General features: G+C 37.2%; 1 protein-coding gene across 9 annotated transcripts in view; it reads left to right on the top strand.

The window, feature by feature from the left end:
* The window catches only part of MECOM (MDS1 and EVI1 complex locus), a 169,211-nt gene that overhangs the window by 126,574 nt on the left and 22,593 nt on the right, over window positions 1–20,044 (top strand). For 2 of the 9 annotated variants that reach the window (XM_060099098.1, XM_060099102.1), the window contains exons 5-9: window positions 3,012–3,159; window positions 4,470–4,623; window positions 8,949–10,305; window positions 12,915–13,002; window positions 18,628–18,654. In XM_060099098.1, the coding sequence (XP_059955081.1) occupies window positions 3,012–3,159; window positions 4,470–4,623; window positions 8,949–10,305; window positions 12,915–13,002; window positions 18,628–18,654 (1,774 nt within the window). Of the gene's footprint in view, window positions 1–3,011; window positions 3,160–4,466; window positions 4,624–8,948; window positions 10,306–12,914; window positions 13,003–18,627; window positions 18,655–20,044 lie in introns of all 9 variants that reach the window. The other 7 variants (XM_060099097.1, XM_060099101.1, XM_060099104.1 and 4 more) reach the window with 4 other exon arrangements.

Raw genomic sequence — 20,044 nt, 5'->3', positions numbered from 1 at the left:
TTCTGTGTTTATGAAAGCAATGAACATTTGCTTTTGCAAGAACCACTTGCCTTTTTATTTTCTATCACTGATTAGCTGACAGCTGATCATTCCATGGAACAATGTGAGTTTTATGCTGGATTAGAAGAAGCAAAAAAAAAAAAAGAAAATTTCCTTTACTTTGCTATCTTTTTCCCCCTTTTGTGATATGTACTATACTCTTAAAACAATATCACACCCTTGGAGTTAGGAGGCAAGAAAAAGACTCAATGTATAGGACAATCTTTTACCACTAGGTTTCAGAGTTTATGGTTTGAGATGCATATTGGAATATAATATATGTCATAAAATGGCATGCCTTGATAGTTTGCTAAAGACAGTAGTACGAATAGCAATCTGTACAACGATTTTGGAAGATGTCCCTGACTCAGTTCAATGTTAACTGCCATTGTTGATATCTTTCCCTTAACTCTCTGATTAACATTTCAACTTGTGTAACAAACAGAGGATTACATATTGTAGATAAAGATAGGGACATTCTTGTGACTCCACACACCTGTACTCTCCTGGTACCTTTTGTTCACAGAGATATCACCACTGGTGCTCAAATAGAATAGCATTACCAAGTCGACTGACTCATAGGGCAGGAAAAATAAGTTCATGTGCCAATATGAATAGAAGTGGAAGGAGGAAACTGAGGAGGAGAAAAATATGGAAAGGTGTTTCTAATTTATCAAGGTATGAGAAAGGGCATATCATTTTTTCACACACACTCCCATGCACATGGTGTATACAAACACTGGATAACATATTCTAGGCACACAGAGGTCTTGATTCTCAAACTTAGAATGTTCATTTCACAGAAAAATAAAATATAGGGAAGAAACAGTGCTCGCATGCTTGGTAGTTAGTTTTTTTTTTAAATAACTTTTTATTATGGAAGATTTCAAATACACACAAAACTAGAGAGGGTGGTGTAATAACACCCATACACTCAGGTTCAGTAATTATCACACGACGCCTATCTTGTCTCAGCTATACTCGTTTTGGATTATTTGAAACAAATCCTGGACATTTTGTCATTTTATTCATAAATGGCTTAGTATGTGTCTGTAGAAAGTAAGGACTATAAAACATAAGTTCATTTTTAAAATAATGGTTCCTTAATACTATCAAATATTCAGTCGGTGTTCAAATTCCCCCCAGTCATTTCATTATTTTTAGAGTTTTCTAGTTTGAATTAAGATCAAAATAAGGTCCATAATAGCAATTGGTTGACGTCCCTCTTATATTTCTTAATTTATAGGCTCCCCCAGTCAAAGCCAGTAAGTCTCCCTCCCTCTTTCTCATTACAGTTTATATGCAGAAGATACTGAGTGTTTTTTCCTGTAGCATTTCCTCCAGTCTGTATTCTGCTGATTATATCCCCTTGGTATTGTTTAACGTCTTTCTCCATCTCCTCTGTTTCCTGTATACTCATAGTTACATCCCAAGCTGTGATCAGGTTCAGGCCCAGTATTTTAGGAAGAATACCTCATTGCTGGTATCATTTATTTCCATCAGGAGGCATATAATGGATTGCCTAGATTCATTAATTCTTTAGGGGCTGCAAAATGAATGTATTCTAATTCCCCCGTTCTTTTATTATTTATTATCTGGATTAATTCTATGCAGAGAAACTTCCCCTCACTGTTTATTTGCTCACCCTGAAGTACAGTTCGTATAGGAAAGGCAGGATATGTACATGAGTTTTCCCCTTTATTTACTAGTTTTCAGAATAATGATTTGGCTTCTCAGCATCTTCCTGGGGTAACTAGTGAGGTTCCATTTGTTTCTGAGTATCATTATCGTTGAAAGGTGAGATTATTACTCTAACTGATGCTTAAATTTCCCCATCTTTAGTCAGTGGGTGTCTCTTCAGGTTGGCACCCTATTTTTTTTGACACGATCTATAACTCTCTTGCTTTTTGCCATAACAAGATGTTCAAGGCACATCTTGTGTATTTCATGCTTCACATTTGAAACAGGCTATTTCTCTGAGGAGCTCTGGTTACTTTATTTGGGAGTAGTATCCTGATGTGTTATGTGTGTGTGTTTAATTAACAAAAATGTTGCAGACATCTTCTGAATATCACAGTAATCCATGATCTATAATATGTACTTTTCATTATATTCATGCAGATTTCATATTCAAATTTTAGAGAGAGAAGGAAACATTTGAGAAGGTAAAATAGTCTAAGCTTTAAAACATAGAGAAGCTATGTTTGTGAGAAAATTCTAACCCTGTTTTTCTTTTGAGGGGCTTTACTAGTGCATCCACTTATAATATGATATACTTTTCTTTCCTCCCTCATTCATAGGTTGTATATATATAATCTTAGGTTATAGTATATATACATATATATTTTTTTCTAGTTAATGTTTCTATCTATATCTACTTCTATATCTATATGCATACATATTCATTCATCGGTCCATCTGTCTGACCATCCATTATATTGGTTGTATTGAGAAGTTGCTTGTTGAATAGTTAGCTTACAGCTCACTTTCCCATATGGTGATTTGAGTAGGAATAAAAGTGCTTTTTTGAATGTAAGGGTTATATACATTAGATAGAATAGCTTCCTGCATGTTCTTAAGCACTTTCTTAATGTTTCCTATTTGAGTGTTTGTGTTTGAATTAAGTGGGTAGCAGCAATACATGTTGCGGCTAGAACTGTGTAATGAATCCAGAACTGGACAAATCGCTAGTTGTTTATCATTCCCCTAAATTGGCACCTAAACTCTGCTAGCTGAATCAGATTTATTTCCTAACAACAAGGGTACTTCTCTGTATTGCTGAGAGACACAGTCTAGGGAATATAAAACGTACTTTTGTCTGTTGCAAGCCTGTTTCCTCTCTTTCTTCTCTGACTCAACTCCTTTCCCTCTTCTTTCTTTAATTGCCAGTTGGATTAGTAATAAAATGACGTTCTGTTTATGAATGTGTTCTTGGTCACCATGTCCTATTAAATCAATTGTTCTCTTAACAGCCTGGAGAAACACATGTTGTCACATACTGAAGAGAGGGAATACAAGTGTGATCAGTGTCCCAAGGCATTTAACTGGAAGTCCAATTTAATCCGCCACCAGATGTCACATGACAGTGGAAAGCACTATGAATGTGAGAACTGTGCCAAGGTACAGTGAATTTGTAGACTACTTGGCCCCTCTGTGTCATCCTGCTCTCTCTTAATCCATCATTTGCCACGGTATATAAAAACAAGCCTTGAGAGGGGAAACTATAAATATCCTGAGAAAAGTAGACGGAGTGTTGTGTGCTACAAGGCATTAGTACAGTGTATAGAAACACTTAGTGGGTATCCTTTTATTTTTGTAAGGGAGGAAGCAAGGCTTGATGGTGAGTTCCAGAACTAAGTGTCAGACATCCTTGGTAAATTCCTGGTTCTGCTACTGGCTTTCCAGCGTGGGGTCGTTTTTTAGCCTTATGGAGAATGAAAATTGTATCCAATGCACATTACTAATTTCTTTTAAGATCAGTTTGTGAGGAAATCCCATAAAGTTTCTGAATGCCTGTTCAGAAAGAATGGGAGACTCCTACGTTTGCAGATTTTTCCACCGAAGTCCCCACCATAAATTATGACTCGGTTCTAATTAAAAGTGTAGTGCCTTAGTGGCCAGGGCTGAACAATGTTAAGAGTGAAACGAAAGCCCTTCACCTTGACCATAACTCTGAACAACGGGAACGGCAATTCACATCATTGAATTTTCATGTTTCTCAATTAACTAAAAGATGTCCTGGTGTCATGAAAACTGAGTTCTCTTTCCAAAAACTTTTCATAACATTTGAATATCTTTTCTCATGCCAGTGGAAATTGGGACATTTGACCTTATCTTTAGAGATGTTTTGCTCCCTGATGTGTGGGTAGCTTTTTCTTTTTCCTATTTCTTTTTTTTGTTTGTTTGTTGTTTGTTTGTTTGGTTTTCTTAGTACCATGTGGAAGGAATGATTTTAGCTTAATGGTAACTTAATGAAACACTGTGTTAGAATTTATACCCTAGGGGAACTCCTTGAATAGATTTGGGATACTTTAGTCAAAATCCCCCCAATTTTGTACATAGTGTGTCTTTGTTTAAAGCGTGTAAATAGCACACCATTTTTTAATAATGTCATGGCCTGCATTTTATTATCCAACTCCATTCACTCTAAATAGAATCAAAAAGCCCTTGAATATGCTCTAACAATGCCATTAATTATCCTGTTCAACTGATACCAACGGGTACTTTGTGCTAAGTATACAAAACTGAATAATTTGTAAGTCCTGATCCTAGAGAGGCTGACACTTTGGAAATACGACTTTCTTTCGGTCTTTGGGTAAACAAATAAAAGCAAAACAAATACACAAAATTCCTTCTTGAGTTATTCCCGGTCTTCTTTCTTGTGTCCTAGAATTAAGTTTCTTGATTAATCAGTACTCATTTCCTAGCAGGTTTTCACGGACCCTAGCAACCTCCAGCGGCACATCCGCTCTCAGCATGTTGGTGCCCGGGCCCACGCGTGCCCGGAGTGTGGCAAAACGTTTGCCACTTCGTCGGGCCTCAAACAACACAAGCACATCCACAGCAGTGTGAAGCCCTTTATCTGTAAGTTTTTCACACTCCAGCCCTCCTTCCTGCAACTGTCTCTTATCCAAAAGGCACTGTGATCAGGAGGGTGGGCCACGCATGGCCATGAGGGGGGCCTCTGGATTAGCGATTTATGGTCTCATCCAGTTGGGCTATTTTCTATTACAAGAAAATCTTTTATAACCAGATCTATGGTGTTTTGTCTATGATGCCTGGGGTGTTTTCTATTAGATGGAATCAATAACAGGTAGAGAAGTCGTTAAATAATGTAAAGGAAGCCTCCCCAGATTGTGGGATTTAATAGAGACAACGAGATTTGTCTCATACTGAAAATGTGTGTGGCTTTGTAAAACAGCAAATCGCAGATACCACTAAACAAGATGAAGTGAGAAAAACCTGTTCTGGATCAGAAAGAGCTAGAAGAACCCCACCTGACAAGGAGGCTTATTAGGACTCTGTGTGTGTGTGTGTGTGTGTGTGTGTGTGTGTATGTTGGGGGTGGGATAAAATGCCCTTTAATCTACCCTTTGTTGCTGATCACAGGTTGCAGATCGGTAGTTCTCAGTTACTTGAAAAGCAGAACATATTTACTTTGATGCTGGACATGCTGCTTCTATAACCCACTGCACTAAAGCAGATTTACGGGCAGTGTATTTCCAGGGGACATCCAATCTGACCACCTACTTAGAATATCCTTGTACAGAGCGCTTTAGTACAAGTACAGCTCAGCCCTCATTTGCCTCTCTTGTCCACCCACCCCTCTTCTCTGTATTGTGCCAAAATGTTTCATATGGAAAATCAGTTGTTCTTAGTCCATCTGGGCAACGACTCTGGACTTCTTTTCATCTATTGCTCGGCTGGGCATATAAACACAGTGACTCACTGAGCTGTGTTACAAAATTTAAGACAGATTTTGGATCCAGATAAGCATAGAACTGGATGAAACATACTCAGGAGTTGGCAAAACCTCTGACTTGGGAACCCTTGCAAAACAGTTTCTCTGACAAATATTTGATGGTTTGTAGTAGGTATATGAGACACTACTACAGGACCCAATGGAAAAAAACCTAATTTTCAGTGCCAACATGGAGATGCCAGAGACTAGCGCTCCTCCTTTTTGCCTTTACACAGCCCTCTTTTGTGTTTCCAAGCACCAAGAGAGCTTTTCTTTCCCTTTCCAGCTTACCCTAGCATCCTGTTTTGCTCATATGTTCTTCTGTTCCCTGGTGGAGTAAAGAGGCCTAGCAGAGAAACAAAAGGGTGCTCTCTAGTCTCCCTTGAGGAAGCACTGTTGAAAGTCATGGGAAATAAAGTATACAATGGAAATTTTAGACTTCTTGTCTCAAAAAGACATTCCTGACTCTAGGTCGTAATGCCCTAAAATGTACTTGCAAGTGCTACAGACATACATAGTTCATTTATTTCTGATTTTTTCAGAAATGAATTTGGATAAATTTCTCATGTTTTGGTGGAAAATAGGGAGGAATTGACCACAGTGAATTATGATCACCCATTTAATGCTTTCTTTATTATTTAAAGTAAAAGTCAGAAAATAGAAATTCCTATCATCTAAAATTCTGGGATCTGTAATTTTAATTGTGTTGAAATCAAGTGTTTTGCTTTAAAGCATTATAGGGTGTCCCTTTCCAATCAGATTGTGCAGACTATTTCCCATGAATGTATTTTCAGTAATTATTGGTAAATTTAAATAGCAGATGGCATTCTTCAAATATAAAATCTGACAGAGGACCATGGGGTAATTGTGAATAATAGCCGTGTAATTTCAGAACAAAAGAGGAGTTGGTGTGGAGACTTTGGAGTGGAGGAGGTTCACCTAGAGTTGATATCTGTTTCTCACCAGAAGGCCACACACCACGATTTACCCGCCCCCCCCGGTGTGTTTATGGCAACTGTCTCTTATTACAGTGTGCCACCAAGCTTGAGCCCAGAGTCATCAGTGCTAAGGCAATTACTCACTGCCTTTACAGAAACCTCCAGCCTTCCCAAATAGAAACCACATGCTCTAATAGGCTGAATATATTCAAAATACCTCTTAATTTGTTTAATAACTAGAAAAATGCAATGTAAACTGCTGGCTAATTCCTTATTACTGAGAAGATTACAGTAGAGTATAGACTGTAGCATCAATCGAGCCACTTACCTGGAGGCCTGGTGGTTTGTGGTGGGCCAGGCAAGATCTTCAAGTGAGAAAAACAAAGCCTCTGCCTAAGGAGACATCCCAGATCCTGTGTTCTTGGGACCTGATACAAACACCATTCACTGGTGTAACAGAGCCTATAACCAGGAAATTCAGATGCACCTCTGTGACTCTTGATTTTCTTAAATCTATCCAGCTATTAGAAAGAAGTGTAGAGAGCAACATTTCTTTGGTAAAACATTGCTAACCTTTCAAAAACTTATACCTTGTTTGAATACCCATCAAGATCTTTTCTCAACACCTTTTAATGCCCAGAGGAGAGGTGTCACTTTCTTAGTGAGTGCACATGTATAATTCCATCAATATTTTATTTACTATTTCTTGTTATTGCTCATAGCTGAATTAGTATAACTAGCGAAAGTCTCATGTTTCTACCCTCTACTTCATATGGTTTTAATTAGTGTATCAAAGAATTTAAACAGTATGTGTATTTATTGTATATGGTTAACTAGTATATATTTTTAAAGCAGACTCTGGTCAATATTCCAGTAGAATAACTTGAAAAGAAATCACTCACATCTTCTCTTCTCATTAAAATGCATGTTATAGTCTCTACAATGTCATAAATCATTCCACAGTTGAAAGCTCCTTTAATATTACTAAGCACATTGATAAGTGTAGCAATGCATTTTAATTGTTAGTGGTAAAAGAAATAGACATAGAATCACTTGGTACTTCCTGTTTGGTTGTGTGTGGGATAATCCAAGTTCTGTCTGTATGAGTTTTGTATGACTGAAGGTCTATAAAATCTTCTTTGAATTTTCTTTTTAAATTGTTATTGTTTTGACTTAGGAGCTTAAAGGCAGTCATCACGTGAAAGAAATAAATGTTGCATTTTGTCTTCAATTTAATTTCTTATATAAATTGGTTTCAACAACTACCAACAAGGCATATCATGTTTCTGCATGTATTAAACATGCACAGAAGCATGAAAGTAAGCTCACACATAAAGGGAACTCATCTTTATTAAAGTAACATAAAAGCTGTGATGCTTGGGAAATGGATACTATAATCCTGCCAGGCGTGTATTGAGTAAGATTCCTACCTAGCAAAGGAATTATTAAGGGTTATGGATTTCCGTCTTAAAATGTACTTAGATCTATTCACACATATATGAGGAAGAAGATGTTTTACTTTTCTGGCAAATTCTCGGGGACGAGAGTTATTTCCCAGCTGCACCCACTGCTGTGTTCTTACTGGATTATAGCATTCAGCGCACTCTCCCCTGCTTACTGTAGTTGGCTGTACCACATAGAAGTCAAGCCCGGAGATAACCCGTGAAGATATGACAACAAGTGGACATGTTTCCCAAGGACGGGGTTTCATAAATGCAGGAAGGTTAGCACAACCACTGGTGTGAGGGGAAGTCAGAGGACGTGATCATAGTTCATGGGAACCAGCAATGCAGGATGGGCTACATTCAATTTAGTTTCCTTTGCAGGCTTAAAATAGCGCCATTGTAAATTATGTCAGTCTTTCTCAAATCATGAAAATGATTGTTAAAAATGTCTCAGAATACACAATGTGCATTGTTGTGTGGCTTTGATGTGTGAATGATGAGAGCATATGATATAATACAAATTAAATAATAGTAGAGCAGCCACAGGCTTTTTCCCCAAGGGGAGAGGGAATAAAGGTGAAGTTTCTAGTCAAGGGAAAGGCTGTTTTATTTTGTGTTGATGCCTACAATATAGAATTCTTTAAGTGGTCTAAAATTTTAAAGGGGTTCCTGTTCCGTTTAATGTTTAGTACATCTTAAGAATTTAATCGTAAAGATTCTGTTAGTGTAGTAATTGGGTGGGAAATCAATGCATGCTGGAATTTGACTTTTTAATTAATATTTAAATACACAAATATGATACAAAATATTATGCAATGGGGATGACAGAATATTTATATATATATATGAAATATTTGTGCTGTCTCAAGACATTTGTCAGGTTGGATGCCTTGCTTTGGAATCTAGTGAAATGGGGTTTTCTGTGTTTGGAGCACCCACTTTGGTGCCTCCAACATCTTTTCCTGGCTTCCTAATTGAAATTTGGGGTAAACCAATTGTGATACATGCTAAATTCAGAAGCAATTGCCATAAAGCCTGAGATTCTTTTTTGTTGTTTGCACACAGGTGAGGTCTGCCATAAATCCTATACTCAGTTTTCAAACCTTTGTCGTCATAAGCGCATGCATGCTGATTGCAGAACCCAAATCAAGTGCAAAGACTGTGGACAAATGTTCAGCACTACGTCTTCCTTAAATAAACACAGGAGGTTTTGTGAGGGCAAGAACCATTTTGCGGCAGGTGGATTTTTTGGCCAAGGCATTTCACTTCCTGGAACCCCAGCTATGGATAAAACGTCCATGGTTAATATGAGTCATGCCAACCCGGGCCTTGCTGACTATTTTGGCGCCAATAGGCATCCTGCTGGTCTTACCTTTCCAACAGCTCCTGGATTTTCTTTTAGCTTCCCTGGTCTGTTTCCTTCCGGCTTGTACCACAGGCCTCCTTTGATACCTGCTAGTTCTCCTGTTAAAGGACTGTCAAGTACTGAACAGACAAACAAAAGTCAAAGTCCCCTCATGACACATCCTCAGATACTGCCAGCTACACAGGATATTTTGAAGGCACTATCTAAACACCCACCTGTAGGGGACGATAAGCCAGTGGAGTTCCAGCCCGAGAGGTCCTCTGAAGAGAGGCCCCTTGAGAAAATCAGTGACCAGTCAGAGAGTAGTGACCTTGATGATGTCAGTACGCCAAGTGGCAGTGACCTGGAAACCACCTCGGGCTCTGACCTGGAAAGTGACATTGAAAGTGATAAAGAGAAATTTAAAGAAAATGGTAAAATGTTCAAAGACAAAGTAAGCCCTCTTCCGAATCTGGCTTCAATACATAATAAGAAAGAATACAGCAATCATTCCATTTTCTCACCATCTTTAGAGGAGCAGACTGCGGTGTCAGGAGCTGTGAATGATTCTATAAAGGCTATTGCTTCTATTGCTGAGAAATACTTTGGTTCAGCAGGACTGGTGGGGCTGCAAGACAAAAAAGTTGGAGCTTTACCTTACCCTTCCATGTTTCCCCTCCCGTTTTTTCCAGCATTCTCTCAATCAATGTACCCATTTCCTGATAGAGACTTGAGATCGTTACCTTTGAAAATGGAACCCCAGTCACCAAGTGAAGTAAAGAAACTGCAGAAGGGCAGCTCTGAGTCTCCCTTTGATCTCACCACTAAACGCAAGGACGAGAAGCCCTTGACCCCAGTACCCGCCAAGCCTCCAGTGACGCCGGCCACAAGCCAAGACCAACCCCTGGATCTAAGTATGGGCAGTAGGAGTAGAGCCAGTGGGACCAAGCTGACAGAGCCTCGTAAAAACCACGTGTTTGGGGAAAAGAAAGGAGGCAACGGTGAACCAAGACCAGCATCTGATGGTTCCTTACAGCATGCTAGACCCACTCCTTTCTTCATGGACCCTATTTACAGGTAAGGGTGGATGGGAGACTGCTAAATGTGGGCAGAAGAATGAAAGGTAGTTTTCACACTATAAAGTTACGGCTTTTAACAAACCTTTTTTATTATTCTTATAAAGCAGAAAGTAAAGTTGTTTGATCTGGTGAGTTCATTTTTTATTCGGAAAGTCAACTCATTAGGTTTGGACTTATTTTTGGATGTCTCCGAATTTGGGGTTTTGGAATAGGCCCACAGAGTTCTTTCCCTTGACAATAAATTTATTTTTAAACACATTTTTTTAAGTGGAAAATATGGGAAAGCCATATTTAAAGCAAGTTGTCAAGTGGTGGAAGAATGAGGCTCCTGAAGGATTAATGCAAATATGTGTTGGTACTTGAATGGGTCAGGTTATTTGGAATGAGATGGGACATAGCAAGCGTTTCCTCTTTGTTAACCTACCAACACATCCTTAATAAGTACTGGTCCTATTCTGTTTCTAAATAAATCTCCTAGGAACCCCATGTAACTGAAATATTATTCACAAAAATGCTTTGTATATAATGTGAGTGGTCAGCTTAAAAAACACATCTCTGTTTAATGCCTTCATTATCCAGTTTCCTTTGATGCATCCAAAAATTTTTGGGGGGGAATATATGCTAATAAACAGCCTCTTAGACAGTACTCTGTAACACTCGACCATTCAGAAAGATTTAGTTTTTAAAAACTAGTCTTCTTCAAAGTGTATGAATAACAATAATTAATTTGTGATGTATTTTAAATATTACCACAAATTTTCCCATTTACTTTCTCATTCAAATCGTGAACATTGTCAAGAGTTAATGGAAAATGTGGATAATTTTTTATTGGACTTATTTAAGCTGGGAGAATTTGATATTTTTGCCTGATTCTTTTTATTTTATCAAGAGACAATTTTGTTCAATTCCTTCATTCAACAATATTTTTTTTGAGTGCCTATGACTTAATAGGTACCACAGCTGCAAACTCTTTTCCCTTCAAACTCTTTTTCTACCTTTATTATCTTCAATGCATTAACCAAGAAACATTGCCAGTATGTTACTTGAACATGACAAGGGGCATAGAAAAGGACAGTACAAAAATGTCTCAGAGCCATCATTACCATGCTTGGGCACTTTTTTTAAAAAAACAATTATTATATTTTCATTTCTGTGGCAGAGGAAGAAAAAGAAGGAAAAACAGATCTTCCATATTTTGTGTGTAGCTCATATGTTACACATGGCCAGTAAGGTTGTATTTCCAACTCAGCAGTATGTCTCAGCCCTTTGTGAAGATAAGTTCTCAGCCTCTCTTTCTTAGACCCTTCCAATGGCAATGGGCTTCCAGTTCCTTCATACACCCATTCCACTCTTCTCCATCACCTCCTGACCTCCCTCCTGCTGTCTCTAATCTCAATCTTTTCTCTGGTACATCAGTGTCAATTGAGGCTTTAGGCATGTCACTTTACCAAACTCATGAAAGACCTAAACTTACCAGTTTTAGTGTAAGACCTGGGTTGAAATCTCAGCTTTCTCATGTCTTAAACTTTTTTTAATCCATCAAATGGGTATAAGAGCACCTATTTCAATAAGTGAAATAGTATATGTAAAACATAGCATACGTACAATTTCAGGAAGTGGGAGGGCTTCCCTGGTGGTGCAGTGGTTGAGAGTCCGCCTGCCGATGCAGGAGACGTGGGTTCGTGCCCCGGTCCGGGAAGATCCCACATGCCGCGGGGCGGCTGGGCCCGTGAGCCATGGCCGCTGAACCTGCACGTCCGGAGCCTGTGCTCCGCAATGGGAGAGGTCACAACAGTGAGAGGCCCGCGTACCGGGAAAAAAAAAAAAAAAAAGTGGGAGCTGTTTTTATTCGTTTTGATTCTATTTTAAAGTATACTTATTTCACAGTTTTTAAAAGGAAATCACCAACAGTTCATGAAGGAAATTAATTCAGTCCACGATGTCATTTCCTATATGATTAATAGAAAATAGAATGACAAACATTTCTAAAGCAGAAGGGCTATATTATAAGTTTGATAATGTCTCTCCCTGTCTTCAAAAAGTTCCTCATCCTCTCCCTACCACCCCCCTTTAACCTACTCTGTTTATCAGCAGCAGTATCGAAAAGAAGATACCTATGCCTGAGAGCGGCTAGCAGGGTGTGTAGTTCGCTTAGAAACGCTCCTGCTGACATTCACAAATGTAGAAGAAATATGATGACGATTTGAGGAAGCACCTTCTTGATAGAAAATGACTTTAATTTTTAAAATGAGCCCTGTTCTTATGCTTTTGAAATCACCAAGCCTTTTTGTGTACATTTAAAATGGAAAGGTACAAATTTGTGACCAAATCCTCTGATTTCATGACTTCATTTTTTACATTTCCTCATTATTATTATTACTAGTCATTCAATAGGATTTTCCATTATAAAAAGACCCGTCTTTCTCTGAGCGCCTAGAAGTGCCAGGAGTATTCTTCAAGAACTGAACAGATGTCTTTATATTTTTATTAGTGTGCTTCCCAGCAACCTACCATTTGCTTTATTGTTAGCTGTTTAAATGTCAGCGAGTATGCAGGGATTGATATATGAGACTGATTCATCTCCAAAATCTAATTTTAACCTTTCAGAGTAGAGAAAAGAAAACTAACTGACCCACTTGAAGCTTTAAAAGAGAAATACTTGAGACCTTCTCCAGGATTCTTATTTCACCCACAAGTAAGTATGTTGAATTTGAGACTTCAAGCTTGTAAACTAACTTGTTGATCCTGAAAAGCAGGTGCAATGAAATGAAAGAAATCTTGAGAACACTAGGATTTCCTATGACGCTGGTGTGGAAGAACACAGGAAATTCTAGCAGAATTAAAACCCAAACTCTTTAAAGAAAAAGTAGTTAATATATGTGAAAAAACAACATGGTTTTGCTGTTAAATTATTCTCTATTAACTACTTACTGAGCCAAAGTGTATTTTAGAGTGAGTAGAATTCAGTTAAGAAATTAAATATTGAAGTTGCCTTTCATGTTTAAAAATTTGTGATCGTAAGAAATGGATCGTAGTGTGACTTGTCCCAAACTCATGAAGGTCGCTCATGTCCTTTCAGTGCTTAGATAAAAACAGGAAATGAGTCTACCTGACAAGTTGTTACCATAGAGGGTGAAGGAATTTATCTAGAGACCACTGGGCATTCCAACAAAATTCTGTAATTGCACAAGAATTCACCACAATACACAGAGCTATTTGCTGGATGGAGTTGTGTCCATTTATCAAAATATGTACAGTTTCTCACTGCAAGGAAAATACAAAGCAGCGTTATCTAATTGGTTCATCTTTATGTCCCTACATATTTGGTCATTTTTTAAAAAGCTGACTTACGTATCAATAAATATGCGGGGAATTTTATTGAAAGAAGAAATATATAAATATCTTGAGTCTGGTTTCTTAATGATATTTTATTTTTTGTTTACTTATTATTAAGGATATACGCTTTGGTCTCTATAGATAGTAAGCAAAATTTTTATGAAAATGCTTGAAAACAGAGTTAACTGATTTGTTCTGTTTCAATATATTCAAACCAAAAATTATGCTCCTCTAATAAAATTGGTGGAATTCTATGCAAGCTGTCTTATAGAACGTTATGAGCTAATTAAATTAAGTCATGGGATATGACTCTTCCTTCCACCTTTCACGTCCCTGCCACCACCTCTTCTTTCTTCATTTTTTAAAGTACTTTCCTAAATTCTGGACAACAAAGTATGAGAGCTGAAATACCATATTCTGGGTTAGCTGGAGAAATCTATCATTGCTCAAAAATTCTCTCTATTTTAAACTGCAAAAATATATGATTTAGTATTAAAGGGGTTAGAAATGTTCCACTTAGTATTCATTTTGTGTAGGAAGACTAAGGGATGATATCACTTATTAAATTATTTTATGGAAAAGAAGCAAGTTTTAAAATAGTAAATGTTTATCGGGTACTTATTTTCCACATTTAGGTTGACCTAAATTGCACTTGCCAGCCTCATGGGCTAAAAAAACTGAACATAATGTGTGTTTTGTGTCAGATATTACCCCAAAGTATGTCTCTCTTGATAACTTCCTAACTAAATGCTTATAAGGATATTATAATTATCTACATTTAATCACAATAAATCAAGTGGTTTTCATATTCTAATTATCTTTAAAATCTAGTAATTAATCATTTCAAAATTAAGTGCTGTGAGTACATGGTATAAGGGAGGGAAAAAAAAGCCACTGGGATTCAGTGTCCTTGAGTGACTCAGTCTACTGGCTCTTAGTTTCCTTACCTGTCAGATGAGGGAGTTGGGTGTAAGGTCCCTATCCTCTCTGAAATTCAAGATTTCTAGCTAGCTAAGGTAAATTTACTGGTTCAGAAGATGGGCAGTGTTATCTATCAATATCTTTACATGTGCATGCAGCTGTTGTAAATATAATATATACATGTATGGAGGTTCCTTAAAAAGCTAAAAATAGAACTACCATACGACCCAGCAATCCCACTACTGGGCATATACCCTGAGAAAACCATAATTCAAAAAGAATCATGTAGCACAATGTTCACTGCAGCACTATTTACAATAGCCAGGACGTGGAAGCAACCTAAGTGTCCATTGACAGATGAATGGATAAAGAAGATGTGGCACATATATACAATGGAATATTATTCAGCCATAAAAAGAAATGAAATTGAGTTATTGGTAGTGAGGTGGATGGACCTAGAATCTGTCATACAGAGTGAAGTAAGTCAGAAAGAGAAAAACAAATACCATATGCTAACACATATATATAGAGAGAGAATTAAAAAAAATGGTTCTGAAGAACGTAGGGGCAGGACAGGAATAAAGATGCAGACATAGAAATTAGACTTGAGGACAAAGGGAGGGGGAAGGGTAAGCTGGGACAAAGTGAGAGAGTGGCATGGACATATATACACTACCAAATGTAAAATAGATAGCTAGTGGGAAGCAGCCGCATAGCACAGGGAGATCAGCTTGGTGCTTTGTGACCACCTAGAGGGGTGGGATAGGGAGGGTGGGAGGGAGATGCAAGAGGGAGGAGATATGGGGATATATGTATACGTATAGCTGATTCACTTTGTTATAAAGCAGAAACTAACACACCATTGTAAAGCAATTATACTCCAATAAAGATGTTAAAAAATGAATTAAAAATATAGTATATACATGTTTTTAATCAAATAATATTAATATAAGAAAATCTGCTATGTTTTAAGATTCCCAAAGTTAATGAAGGACCACAAAAGATGAGGCACATGTTCAGTGCTTGGAGTACAGTAATCACCCACTCAGACCATTGAAAATAAGCCTGTGAGAGTCACAGTGGCAGAGAGTTTTCTTCCCACACCAGAATGTCGCGTCTTGGTATAAGGGACTGCCCACTGCTGCGTGTTGCTATAAGAACAGGACCTAACAGTGATACTCAGCTATTTAACACATCATATGTAATGACTACTGATCAATCAGAATGGACTCCTGCCATTCTGGAGCCGGGTCCTGGAAGCCCTGGCTGCACCAACTGTTCATGCTTTAGTTGCTGGCCGGTGGGCTGTCTGAAGGGTCTTTTGGAAGGAGGCCAGGGCTGCAGGAGGACATTCAGGGTAGTTGGGGCAGAGGCTATTTACCAACGACTACAGAAATATTTCATTATTTTGATAACCATGGTGGCTATTTTCATGTGTAAGGGCTGTATATCAGTGGAATACAGGTGGCATAAAAAGCGTAGCCTGAGAGAAGCTCGGGTCACTCAGTTTTCACCAACCGTTCAGACCAGTCTGTTCTTTCAGAAAATCTGCCTCAAATGTTCTGAAGTTTCTGCAGAACGTTTTTGTTCTTTCTAATCCTCTATCAATTCTGTCCTAGCCTCAAGATCTACTTTCCTACAAACAAACAAATGAAAACTAAGAGAAACTGCCCAGGATTGGGGGCCAGAAATAACTGCTTTAGAACTGGCTTTCCTACTTATTCACAAAAATGTTTCAGTTTTGTGCAATGTAATTCATCTCTCCGAGCCTTCTCTATCAGTGTAATGGGAACACCCCTCCAGCCTTACCAGGGGAGCTGCAAGGATTAGTGATCACGTACATTATGTGTTTAGCATTGTGCTTGGCATATGGAAGGACCTAGATGAGGAAAAGCTCTTATTATTATTGGTTGCAGAAGTATTCCATTTTGAACATAAAGGGTGTCAGTAAAATACCCTCTGCCATCCTCTGAGCCCAGTCTTTTTGGTGGGGCTATACCAAGTATCTAGAAGTCCTTGGAAAGGTGCTTACTGTGTTCTTCGTGCTGCCTTGTTGGGGGGCAATCAGGGTGGCACAGAGCAAGAAGCCAACATGGAAGGACTTGCCTCTGCTCCCAGGGCTTGCCATGATTTTGTAGCTACATAAGTGCTTGGTTAAGACCATTCGCTGCTTCATTTTTCATTTAAAGTATATTGGAGCAAATCACATGGTCTCTCTGGGCCTTCTGTATCTTCATCTTCAGAATGAGAATAATACCTACCCTATCTACTTCTCAGTGATATTATAATAATAAAGAGGAGACCACATGTTCTTGCTGCTTCAGGGAAAACCTATATATAGATAGATATGTAAATGCTTGGTAGTGGTGTTCTCTGGGCAAGGCTGATTTTACAATTTTTTGTATATCTTTGTATTCTGCCCTCCTCCTTCCCCAGTGAACAGTGCCTAATCAATGAAAGTCAAACACCTCAGTGGGTATTTATTAAATGTTATTGAAAGATTATTAGGCCATCTTACTGCTTTTTGGAATAATGTATATTTTTCAAATCCTTGTCAAAAATGCCCCAAACATATAGGAACACATACATCAAAATCAAAAGGTAAATGATGGTTTTATCATTCTTAGGGTCTAAATTCCTCTCAGTTCAGTTCTTAAAGAAGTATGTTTGCTCTGTCGGGCCACTGGAGGAGTATTTAGCTTTATATTTTTCTCTTATAAATAAGTTAGTTTAATATAGGGGTGAAATAAACACTACAGAGGTTCTTCCTGAATATGTGGTTGAAAATTACTTGTGGAGTCTCAGATTATAATTTTGAAAAGAAGATGACAGCCACAGGAGGTGAGATGGAGGAAATGATATTGCCATGTGATCTTTGGAATGTCCATTTCATTGGGTACTTTGCATTTTGGGTACTTTGCATTCACTTCGATAGCTCATTTGAATTGCCATAGATATCACTTGGCAATTATACTGTTATAAAAGTGGCTATTATTCCTTTGTTTGATTTTCCTATAGTTTAAATATTATTTTTGGTTATTTATGTATTTCATTTTCAGATGTTTGGCTTTGTGTTGATCTGCAACAGAGACTCTATTTTACTTCCATTTCTGTCCTTTATGCATTCGTTTTTTGAATTTTCCTCCTTTAAAATGTCTACTTGCTACTGTATCCCAAGGAACTGGGAAAAAGACTAAGGTCTTTTCCCAAGTTATCATTTATACATGGGTGTGAAAATCACTTAAGTCTTTTGCCTTTCATCTTCTTTCTTGCTTTCAACAAGTGTTTCCTGTGTTAGATTTCTTCTGTGATAAACCTTTTATCATTAAAAACTGTGCATCTTCCTTATTAAAGATACCATAATCTAAGAAAGCAAGATATATCCCCTTTAACCAATCAAAATGATATTTTTAAAGATGTAACATTTGTGTTTTCTGATAGTGCTTCTAACTCACTGAAGTTTTCTCCATTGATTCTTGTCATAAGTTGTCATAAATAACTCGACATTTGTAATTCTTTTCATTGATATCCTTCGGTGTTTGGCCTACTGATGGTCTCAGTCCCATCCTAGTAGAAGTCAAGCAGTTTTTTTCCAAGGACATTACCTTTTTGTTACTCGGTGATTCACATTTGAGTAAATATCTTATTTTCTTTGTTACTAACATTGTAAAAATGCAAGAGACTATCTTTTTTGCAGGAAATTGCTTAATTTTTAGTTATTAAAGTAAAATTTAGGAATCTTGTTTTACAGTGAGTACAAACAAATAAAAAGGAAGTATCTACTTTGCTATTTAAGATTTGATAGTAAGTAGTGTTTAGCTTTCTTGGAAATAAGCACATTCTGGTTTATAACCATGATTCTAAAATTTAATTTAGGTAAATAGAGGAAACTCAGCAGTGTTATAAAATTATTAATTTTCACTTCCAAAGCTTTTACTCAAGATATAGTTACATGATAAACAAAAATTACTTAGTATAAATGTTAATTTCTCAAAGGATAGATTGCAATAAAGATACTGATACAGAAGTAATTTTTTGTTTTTTGTTTCAATTTTGCTCCCAGTTCCAACTGCCTGATCAGAGAACTTGGGTAAGTTTCCTACTTATATTTTTTACTAAAATAACGTAGAATTAAAAGGAAAACAACTTATAAGTTGCCATACAGACAAAGAATTCTGAGCCCTTTCCATAAAATGATATGGCTTTAGCAGATAGATTTCCAGCTTTGTCAAGCTGCAGAATGCTTTCAGTTATAATTGGGCATTTAATGTGCTATAAATTGTTTACAGAAAGAAGTTTATTCTCTAAATCTGCCCCATTCCATGTAATTATACCTTGATGTAGAACTCTTTCTGGGCACTTGGGAGCATGTTGTTAAAAGGGACTTCGAGATGGGTCACTAAGTGGAAACAACCATTATTTGGGGGAGCCTGACCAGCATGTTAAAGATGCTTATGATGAAGCCTTCAAAAGGATAAAACCTGAACTTATGTGTAGACACAAGATGACGTTGGAATTCACATTCATATAACCAGGGGCAAAACTTGGTTCCGGCTATGTGGAGTCATAAGACTAAATGTTTAAAAATCTTTATCTGACTAGTGAATGTATCCTTTAGCATTGGGCCCATTTCCTCAACTTTCTTTTTTTTTTTTAAGTTTTAAAAAATTTTATTGGAGTATAGTTGATTTACAATGTTGTGTTAGTTTCAAGTGTACAGCAAAGTGAATCAGTTATACATATACATATATCCATGCTTTTTAAAGATTATTTTCCCATATAGGCCATTACAGAATATTGAATACAGTTTCCTGTGCTATACAGTAGGTTCTTATTAGTTACCTATTTTATATATAGTAGTGTGTATATGTCAATCCCAATCTCCCAATTTATCCCTCCCCCTCAACCTTCAATTAATGTTTCCAGATACAGTCAGTTGTAAGTTGACATCAGTAGGGGAAAACTTTATTTTTTATTCAAGATACAAAGAATACTATTTATTTAGTTTTCACTACCAAATAAACCTTGAGTCCATGGAAATATATGTAAATAACATATATTACAAAATCTCCTCTAAGTGTATGTGCTTTTACTCCTTCATTCTCCTCTTCACTCAAAATTATACTGATTCTGAAGTATGGGTAGAATCTTGGAATGTAGTTAAATTTTCCTTTAGTCACCATATAATTATATATAAATTATTTTAAGTTAGAGCACTTTGGCAGTTACCTATTTCCTCTATCTGATGTTAGTTTTCCTTTTAGAACAGAAGTTCTATTTTATTTCTTCTGTGGAATATGTGATGAATTGTGATTTTTCTCATCCTATCAACTTTTAAGGATTAAGTTCATTTATTTCAAAAGTATAAGAGTAGAGAGACAGAAACTTCCTTATTAGGCAAAGTTGTGCAGTAGGCAGCGTTGTTCTTTCATTATCCTGGCTTATATTTCCAGTGTTTCTTGTCTGCCTCTCCTGGCAAA

The sequence above is a fragment of the Mesoplodon densirostris genome, chromosome 5, assembly GCF_025265405.1.
Source record: "Mesoplodon densirostris isolate mMesDen1 chromosome 5, mMesDen1 primary haplotype, whole genome shotgun sequence".
NCBI lineage: Eukaryota > Metazoa > Chordata > Mammalia > Artiodactyla > Ziphiidae > Mesoplodon > Mesoplodon densirostris.
The sequence above is the reverse complement of the archived record's forward strand: the minus strand, read 5'-3'. Positions and strand labels throughout refer to the sequence as shown.